The sequence below is a fragment of the Salmo salar genome, chromosome 13 (assembly GCF_965601325.2).
Source record: "Salmo salar chromosome 13, fSalSal1, whole genome shotgun sequence".
Classification (NCBI taxonomy): Eukaryota; Metazoa; Chordata; class Actinopteri; order Salmoniformes; family Salmonidae; genus Salmo; species Salmo salar.
Window position 1 is genome coordinate 54,259,181 of NC_138303.1, and position 9,404 is coordinate 54,268,584.

The window sequence follows — 9,404 nt, forward strand, 5'->3', positions numbered from 1 at the left end:
TCTATTTTTAAAATGGGATTTTAAACCTAACTAATTAACCCTAACCACACTCCTAACTTTATCCCTAACCTTGAATATAGACGTTGTGTCTGTGCTATCTAAACCGAGGTTTGAAGCAATACGGGCCTTTCGAAGCTCAAAACAACGGTTTTGAAACTATTGATTTTGCAGGTAGATTCTTGAAATATCAACTGCTATTTGTCTCGATGGCTTTGGAGACTTGTCCCAAGGACCTCCACCATTTGCGGGCATGCCTTCTGTGTTCTCTTGTGAAGTTAAAAACAAATACTATGCTAGCAAGCTAATGTTAGCAAAGTCAAACACTTGGCAGTGGCATGCATTTGAAAACACTAATTTACATGAGAGGTTTCCTAGCTAACATGAATTACTATTTATCGAACGTAACTTTAAAAAAAGCTTGCTACTATCTATTCAAAGTAAAGCTTGCTGAAATGTTTGTGTGTAATCTAGCTCTGGTCTAGGGCATGCGGAAATGTGCATGGCTAACTATATGTGTAATCATTCAATCCATCTTTCTCTTGTCCCTACACAGACTATTGACCAGTTTGAATATGATGGCTGTGACAACTGTGAGTCGTACCTTCAGATGAAGGGGAATCGAGAGATGGTATATGAGTGTACAAGTTCCTCGTTTGATGGGTAAGCTCTCTACTTATAATTGATTACTTTTCGGAGATGGACAGTTCTGGACAGTGAGTGTGTGTTAAACTGTTTTGTCTCTGTTTACAGGGTGATAGCCCAGATGAGTCCAGAGGACAGCTGGGTGGCCAAGTGGCAGAGAATCAGTACGTTTGTTGTCACGGTTTATCCTCTTGGACTATGGCTTTCTTTCAAACGTCACCTTGAAGTTTAATTTCATTCTGTTGTAGTGCTATTATGTTAGTTTTCACTTTTTCTTGTTCAGGTAACTTCAAGCCAGGTGTCTATGCTGTGACGGTGACAGGGTGGTTACCTCCAGGTATGTCACGTTCAAAGGCAGTTAATTGTATAATACTCAACCAGGGCTCTAAAGTGCGACCATTTTGGTCGTATATGCCCCTAGATACACTACATAACCAAATGTATGTGGACACCTACTCATCAAACATTCCAAAATCATGGGCATTAATATGGAGTTGGTTCCCCCCTTTGCTGCTATAACAGCCTCCACTCTTCTGGGAAGGCTTTCCACTAGATGTTGAAACGTTGCTGTGGTGACTTACTTCCATTCAGCCACAAGAACATTAGTGAGGTTGGGCGATTAGGCCTGGCTTGCAGTAGCGTTCCAATTCATCCCAAAGATTTTCAGTGGGGTTGAGGTCAGGGCACTGGCCAGGCTTGTCAAGTTCTTCCACACCAATCTCCACAAACTATTTCTGTATGGACCTTGCTTTGTGCACAGGCATTATCATGCTGAAACAAGAAAGGGCCTTCCCCGAAATGTTGCCAGAACAGAATAGTGTAAATTGTCATTGTATGCTATAGCGTTAAGATTTCCCTTCACTGTAACTAAGAGGCCGAGACCGAACCATGACAAACAGCCCCAGACCATTATGCCTCCTCCACCAAACTTTACAGTTGGCGGATGCAAGCGCAGATTGGTTCAATCCAAAGCTTAGCTACATGTAAAGAATATTAACGAATGCATCAGTGATTTGCGTTTCTTGCAACTTTCTGAAGACGTAAAGGCATGGGAATGTGTCAGTCTTCCACTTTGTTTAGCCAATTAGCGATGCCAAAACATTTATTTCCCATAAACTGTCCAAATTAAATGTTAACTGCAAAGTAGGCTTACCTGGCAGAATGGTATGATGTTTTTTATCAATCAGGTGGTCTTTTGTTTAGCAAACTCTACTATTGTGCATGCAGTATCCTACATAAACATTGCCAGACAAATTAAATTAAAGGGCAACTTGTTTTTCTTCCCCAGATCTCAAAAGGAATTCCTGATGTGGTTTAAGCATTTTTGTTGACTTAGAACATTCAGTTTAGTAGTTTTTCTATTAAAAGTGTGATTTTTAAAGGGAAAACCTGAAAAAATGTGGTGGAATCCAAAACCTGAAAAAACAACTAAGAACTTTATTATGGCTGGTAAGGATTCTGAGTGTTTGGTAGATTTTATTCACCTGCCACAGTGGCTGGTGGACCAAAAACATAGTTTTTAGGTCCTGTTCATAAACCATGTTGCGGGTCATTCCAAATCCACTTGCAGGCATTTGTTTACACTTTGTTCAGTCATGCTAGCTAGCTGGTTACTTTACCAGTATAGCTGGTTACTTTACCAGTATAGCTGGTTACTTTACCAGTATAGCTGGTTACTTTATTAAACATTTGTGGGCACAGAAACAAATGGAAATGGGTAGCTTCTTTAGAAGATCAGTGAGTAAATTACTGATCTCTTGCTATATCTCAACTGATTACATTTTTTGGGGGGGTTTGATGTGTTAAATGTAATGTTGAGCTCTCTCTCTTTCTTGTGTTATTGTGCATACACGTTAACTTTTCCCTCCGTGTAGTTCATTGCATGTTTAATAATGAAAATACCTACCAAAAGGAGAACATGTATGTGGTTTATTTCTGTGCATGTTAAAAAAGTAAAATAAGTAGCATATCTGGACATGATTTACAGTAGATATATCTTTCAACACAGTCATACACATGATGTATAATCCTGTAATATGATTCTGGCCCACAATGGCAAAAATATATTCTAATGTGGCCCTCCATAGAAAATAATTGCCCAGACCTGCCCTAGACCCACTTCAATTTGCTTACCACCCCAATAGATCCACAGACAATGCAATCGCCATCACACTGCACACTGCCCTACCCCATCTAGACAAGAGGAATACATATGGAAGAATGCTGTTCATTGACTATAGCTCAGCATTCTACACCATAGTACCCTCCAAGCTCATCATTAAGCTTGAGACCCTGGGACTGAACCCTGCCCTGTGCAGCTGTGTCCTGGACTTCCTGATGGGCCGCCCGCAAGTGGTGAAGGTAGGAAACAACTGACCCTCAACACTGGGGCCCCACAAGGGTGCGTGCTCAGCCCCCTCCTGTACTCCGTGTTCACCCATGCATGGCCAAGCACACCTCCAACAATAACACAACAGAAGTAGGCTTGATTACCAACAATGATGAGGGCTCTGGGAATGTGGTGCCAGGAAAATAACCTCTCACTCAATGTCAACAAAACATAGGAGATGATCGTGGACTTCAGGAAACAGCAGAGGGAGCACCCCCTTATCCACATTGACGAGACTGCAGTGGAGAAGGTGGAAAGCTTCAAGTTCCTCGGCGTACACGTCACTGACAAACAGAAATGGTCCACTCACAGAGACAGTGTGGTGAAGAAGGTGCAATAGCGCCTGTTCAACCTCAGGAGGCTGAAGAAATGTGGCTTGTGACCTAAAATCCTCACAAACTTTTACAGATGCACAATCGAGAGCATCATGTCGGACTGTATCACCTGGTACGGCAACTGCACCGCCCACAACCGCAAGGCTCTCCAGAGGGTGGGGTGATCTGCACAACGCATCACCAGGGGCAAACTACCTGCCCTCCATGACATCTACAGCAACTGGTGTCACAGGAAGGCCAAAAAGATAATCAAGGACAACAACCACCCGAGCCACTGCCTGTTCAACCCGTTATCATCCAGAAGGCGAGGTCAGTACAGGTGCATCATAGCTGGGACCGAGAGACTGAAAAACAGCTTCTATCTCAAGGCCATCAGACTGTTAAATAGCCATCACTAGCACATAGAAGCTGCTGCCTATATACATACACTTGAAATCACTTGTCACTTTAATAAATGGAATACTAGTCACTTTAATAAATGGAATACTAGTCACTTTAATAATGTCTACAGATCTTGCATTACCCATCTCATATGAATATACTGTATCCTATACTATTCTACTGTATCTTATTTTAATGCCGCTCTGACATTGCTTGTCCATATTTTTTTATATTCTTAATTCCATTCCTTTACTAGATTTGTGTGTATTGGTCTAGTTATGTAAGGGATCAAGGGGATTGGATGCATGTTTTAAAGAAATGCCCCTCAAGATTGCAGTGGTGAATGGAGAGAGAGAACCTCTGCTGAGAGTGTATAAAATTGTAAAAAGAGTAGGACGGAAGCGCTGTTTTATGAGCAATGTTGTCAAGAAAATTAGGTGTGGTAAACCGTGGGGTGTTGGGTTGAGCGTGCAGAGATAGGGAGGTTTTAGTCCGCAAAAACAACTTTATTAAGACAGAAAATAAACATAAAGAAAATCACTTAGGTTTGGCTTGGTCCTTCTTCTCTACTGTGGCTTGGTGTCGGTCTCTCCCTGTTCTCTCTCGCAGTGTGCCACCGTGTTCCTTTTATTTGGCCTCCACGGCTGATTGGCACTTTCCTCTAATTACCTCCACTTAGAGCGGTCCGTGTCGGGGTGCCCAGCTCCCGTATTCCCAGCAGAGGGAGCCAACGTCGCCTCACGTACCTCCCCTCTATTACCATCCCCCGGGGTAGACCTCCTGGGATACCACATAGGTTGCTGTTACTCCCGTCCCTATTGCAGAACGCAGCCTTTTGACAGCATGTACTAAAGTCATTGTAATCCACACTTGCATTAGTCCCCTTGTTTGGGGATTGACATTTAGGCTGTGACAACGAAAAGGCAGCAGACCTACATTATGTTTTATCAGGGCACTTTGGTAGAGTGAACTGATTTGTAACTATGAAAATCATTTTGTCAAACAGACTGTGAATCCAAAAGTGTAAGTTTGATTCTAGAGGGGGGACAATAAATAGAACAGTTATTTGGTTAGGGTGTAGGGGCAGACTTATGTAATCTTGTTTTCAGGAGATTTTATTATCTATTTACTTTATTTACCTGATCATTGGAACAATTCTCATTCTTCACAATAGGCTAAAATATAAGGTAATTAGTGTACTTGTCAGCAAGACATCACCATTATTCCTCACACTTATTTTATTATTCCACTTCTTTCCAATTTTGCCAGTGTAATCACATATTTAAAAATATGATATGCCTATGAGGCTATGCATTTTTTTTTTGCAGCCATTCACGGACAGTTTTTAATAAGTCATACAAATAAGCATTGGATAGTACATGTTCCAGGCCTGAAATATAATTTTTGACAATTTTCGAATTTTCTTGAAGGTTTGGTGATTTTGATAAATGTAGTCTCATAACAAGAACATTTTCAAACACCCAGCACTTGGGAAACATGGATCAGGGGTGGCCAACCCTCCTGGAGAGCAAGCAGGATTTCTTCCAGACCTATTTTAAAGAGATAGTTTATCCAAATGACAAAATAGAAAATGTTTGTGTCCTTACCTTGAAAGCAATCTATGGACAAGGAGACTGCAATCTATGATTTGGTTACCCTCTGCCATGAACTATTAATATTTCCTGTGCAGCACCTTGGTGTAGTGGTAACACTCCCTGGCACGTGCCGCATACAACTTTCCACCTGAGAACAGGGATCAATCCCTGATTCCAACCTTCCCACTGTTTCTAGCATTTGCCTGTCTCCTCATGTCATTACTGTCTCAAGAAAGTATCAAACCACCTAAAAAACATGTTTACAAAAATAGTAGCATGGTTTACATTTCATCTCCACAAAGTAACAAAGTCGTCCAATTTTGGGTGTTCATTTAATGTTCAAAGCATCCTGAATGCTTATACTTGTTTAATTGTCCACCTTAGTCAAAAACCTAAGCCATGTCAAAATACATAGAATTGCAATAAATTAGCTTTAAAATAGTTCAATTTCCCCCATCTAGGGGTTGCGCCAGGGGGCAATGAAATTCAGATAGCAAATCTCAGTCCGAGCTTTTTTCAAAAGTTGGCAGCCCTGAGACTAGGGGCTAAATATACAAAATCCTTTAAGGAACCTTGAGCCCCAAAAAGGTCATTAGATGTCTGAGCCCACTTGTTTTCCTTAGAGCCAATTATATTAGCCACAACATCAAATGTGCATCTCTATGTATTTTTGTCAGGCAGGACCATACAGCACTGAATGAAAACAAATTTGACTTGGAAAGTTGTCTATTGAACAGCTGTCAAAAAGTTAAGTTTACATTGATCATAAATATTCATAGTTGATATTTCTGCCTATTGCATCTGTGTGTTTACACGTCTATATTTCCAAAATGCTTTAATATGTCCTAATGTTGTTTGTTTCTGTATGTAGGGCAGACAATTTACTAACTTGCAATATTGGGTTACATGAGCTTATGTGCCCCAACCCCCCTCCAGCCAGGCATTATTCTTTCCTGTTTAAGTTAAGGGGGTGTGTCACAATATCTATCAATATAACCACTTTTGCAGTAAAATATTATCAATTTCAGATATGGGAGACCTTAGAGATATGGAAAAACATGGTTGTGTTGTGTTATACCTCATGTAGAGGTATCTCAAAGATCTTTGGGCCTTTATCTGCTTGGAAGCGCAAGGAGGCAATTTCATAAAGGGGGAAAAAAGGTAATGGGTGAGGTGGAGTGTAGCGGATGTATTTTTTGCCAGAAGAACCACATACCCTCCGTCAGACCACTGTGTCACGTTTGATTGAACACCCGCACCCCTTGCCCTCCTCTACACATGACAAACGCCTCCAATGACATCCGACACCATGGTCGTATGCTTGTGTACATACCTTCCTAGCATATATCCACCCACGGGTGCCTTTTGTGTCTTATGAACGATGAAAATAACTGCTTCTGTCCAGTTTATAGTTGAGACTGTTAGACAACAAATTTTGCCCAATGTAGGCTATGATCAATTTGATACAGGGGGTGGGGGGTTGGGGGTGGGGTTACAGAGTGTGCAAGATTTCTGAATTTCATCATCATGTATGATCTTCTTTTGGTGGCTCTGTAAGTGCTTAACCCACAGTCAAGCAGAATTGTTTTCTTATCATAGAAATAGAATGTAGATATTTCTATAGATCTTACACACACCACCACAACCCCACAGACCCACTCTGTGGTGACGAGACTCTTCATTCCCACGCTGAGAAACAAGACAGGGTAAAAATGAGACCTGTAAGAACACAGCATAATTTCCTCCTTTTGAGAATATCAATGTTAGAGGTACAGTATCTGCAATAAAAATGACATCTGCAGTTGTTTTTGGAACAATATGAAGTGTAAAAAAGTACTTAGTTCCCTGTAGCTCAGTTTGTAGAGCATGGTGTTTGCAACGCCAGGGTTGTGGGTTTGATTCCCACGGGGGGCCAGTACAAAAAAATGTATGAAATGTATGCATTCACTACTGTAAGTCGCTCTGGATAAGAGCGTCTGCTAAATGACGTAAATGTACTTGGGCAACAAATCTGATCATAAATTCAACTTGAAAGATAGTGAAAAATAGGTTAACAATGTATATATCAGCTCTTACATGTTTTATTTCCTGGCAGACTCATGGTCTCAGCAGGTATGTCACATGAGCACCTTTTTACTCAATAGACCACAGATTCCCTTTGCTAGCTGAATCTATGAGAGATGTCTCAAATTTGTGGCCCGCTGAAAATGCAAAAATATCTCAGACACTTCATTGCGAAGTGGGGAGTGTATGCTTTTTGCAGATGAGGCCTCTATTTAACATGAGATATTCTGTTATGACATGTTTCCATTCATATGCTCCATTTAGCACTACTGAGTGTTTACCTCAGTTTACACTGATGAAAATGTTATCATCTCATATATCAATATACGTTTCCTATCTTGAAATGTTACTCCATATGGATATAATATGAAGCAGTGATACAATATTTTGTGTTTCATTCTCTTCCCAAACAATATTGATATTCTTGGGGTATCTTTAAGTTCTTGTATTGGTTTGGTTGTCACATGGCCTCATTCCACTCATCATGCAATCAGGTTACCACTGGTAGCTACCTATTGACTTGGCCTACCTGACAAAATCCCCTTTTTATTTGTAGAAAACAATATTTGAAGTCTATTCAGACAACTTGAAAAAGCAGCAGTTACGGAACACATAATTACAAAGTTCGCAGAACAACAATCAGTGATCAGGGACGGTTGCTAGTAAAATGAAAGAGATGCGTATGATCAATCCTGAGTGTTCGTCAGCCCGCCTTGTGGTTTCACTTCAGCTTCCTCTGTTGTGAGGGAAGAGGGTAGGCACCTGAGGCCTCTGATAGCTTCTAGGTCAGTAGGACTATACTGTACACTAAATTAATCACTATGGAGCTAATTACTTAACAGCCCTATCCCAGCTAACAATTCTAGGGAGAGAGAACGTTTTTGTAATGTTACCCATAAAGTTTCCTTAATGTTTGATTTTCCAGTTTTTCATTAGTTAGGGGAACATTCTATGTAATTTAACAAAAACCTTCAGAGAACCTTTTTAGCATGTTTTTGTGCCAAAGTTAGGAGAACTTTCCCTAAATATCAAGTAGATCTTATCTAGAATGTGTATACAATGTCCTCATAGTATATAACATTAATGTTCAGTTTTCTGAGGGTTAGGATAATATTCCCTCAATGTCCCACCAAACATACACAGGACATGGTTGCCATGTTCTCACAATTTAGATATTAACAGTAAACAGTAAAAATCATGTTTTTCATAAAATGTGATGATATTTGGATGGAACCAGTTCAAAGTAAGGGTGTCCTAAGTATGAAAAATGGCTGTAGATGGTACATTGATCAAGTTTGATAAAAAAGTTACTGGTCCCCTCCCCCTTTTTTTTTTTTTTTTTTTAATTTTACCTTTATTTAACTAGGCAAGTCAGTTAAGAACAAATTCTTATTTTCAATGACAGCCTAGGAACAGTGGGTTAACTGCCTTGTTCAGGGGCAGAACGACAGATTTTTGCCTTGTCAGCAACCTTTCGGTTACTAGTCCAACGCTCTAACCACTAGGCTACCCTGCCACCCCCTGTGTCAAGCACTTGGATTCAGGAGGCAGGCATTACTAAGGATTTACTTCCAGCTTTATGCAACGTCACATAAAGCCGGAAATGTAAAACACCAATGGTAGCGTCTTATTATTTTAACTCATTTTAATATCTACCACCTTAAAACCATCATTATATGTGTGCCTATGCCTTGCTTGATCTTTGTTTACAAACGGTAAGCTAGCTACTAGTAGCTACCCAGCTAACAATTCTAGGGAGAGAGAACATTTTTGAAATGTTACCTGTAATGTTCCCCTAATGTTGGAGTGTCCAGTTTTCCATTAGTTAGGAGAACATTCTATCTATGTTAGCAAAAAGCTTCTGAGAACCATTTTAGCTGTGTTTGGTGTTAAAGTTAGGATAACATTCCCTTAATTTCAAACAGAAACAATGTTCTCAGAATATGCAACATTAATGTTCTAGTTGCATTTTATAGGACGTTGCAAGAACATTCACGT

At 40.3% G+C, this 9,404-nt stretch overlaps 1 protein-coding gene across 1 annotated transcript; it reads left to right on the forward strand.

The window, feature by feature from the left end:
• The first annotated feature begins 206 nt into the window (after positions 1-206).
• LOC106567465 (transcription elongation factor SPT4-like) lies at positions 207-1,950 on the forward strand. Its single transcript, XM_014136741.3, has 5 exons — positions 207-273; positions 552-660; positions 751-806; positions 926-979; positions 1,931-1,950. Exons 1-5 carry the CDS (start codon positions 207-209, stop codon positions 1,948-1,950), a joined length of 306 nt encoding a protein of 101 aa, XP_013992216.1.
• Positions 1,951-9,404: the final 7,454 nt, after the last annotated feature.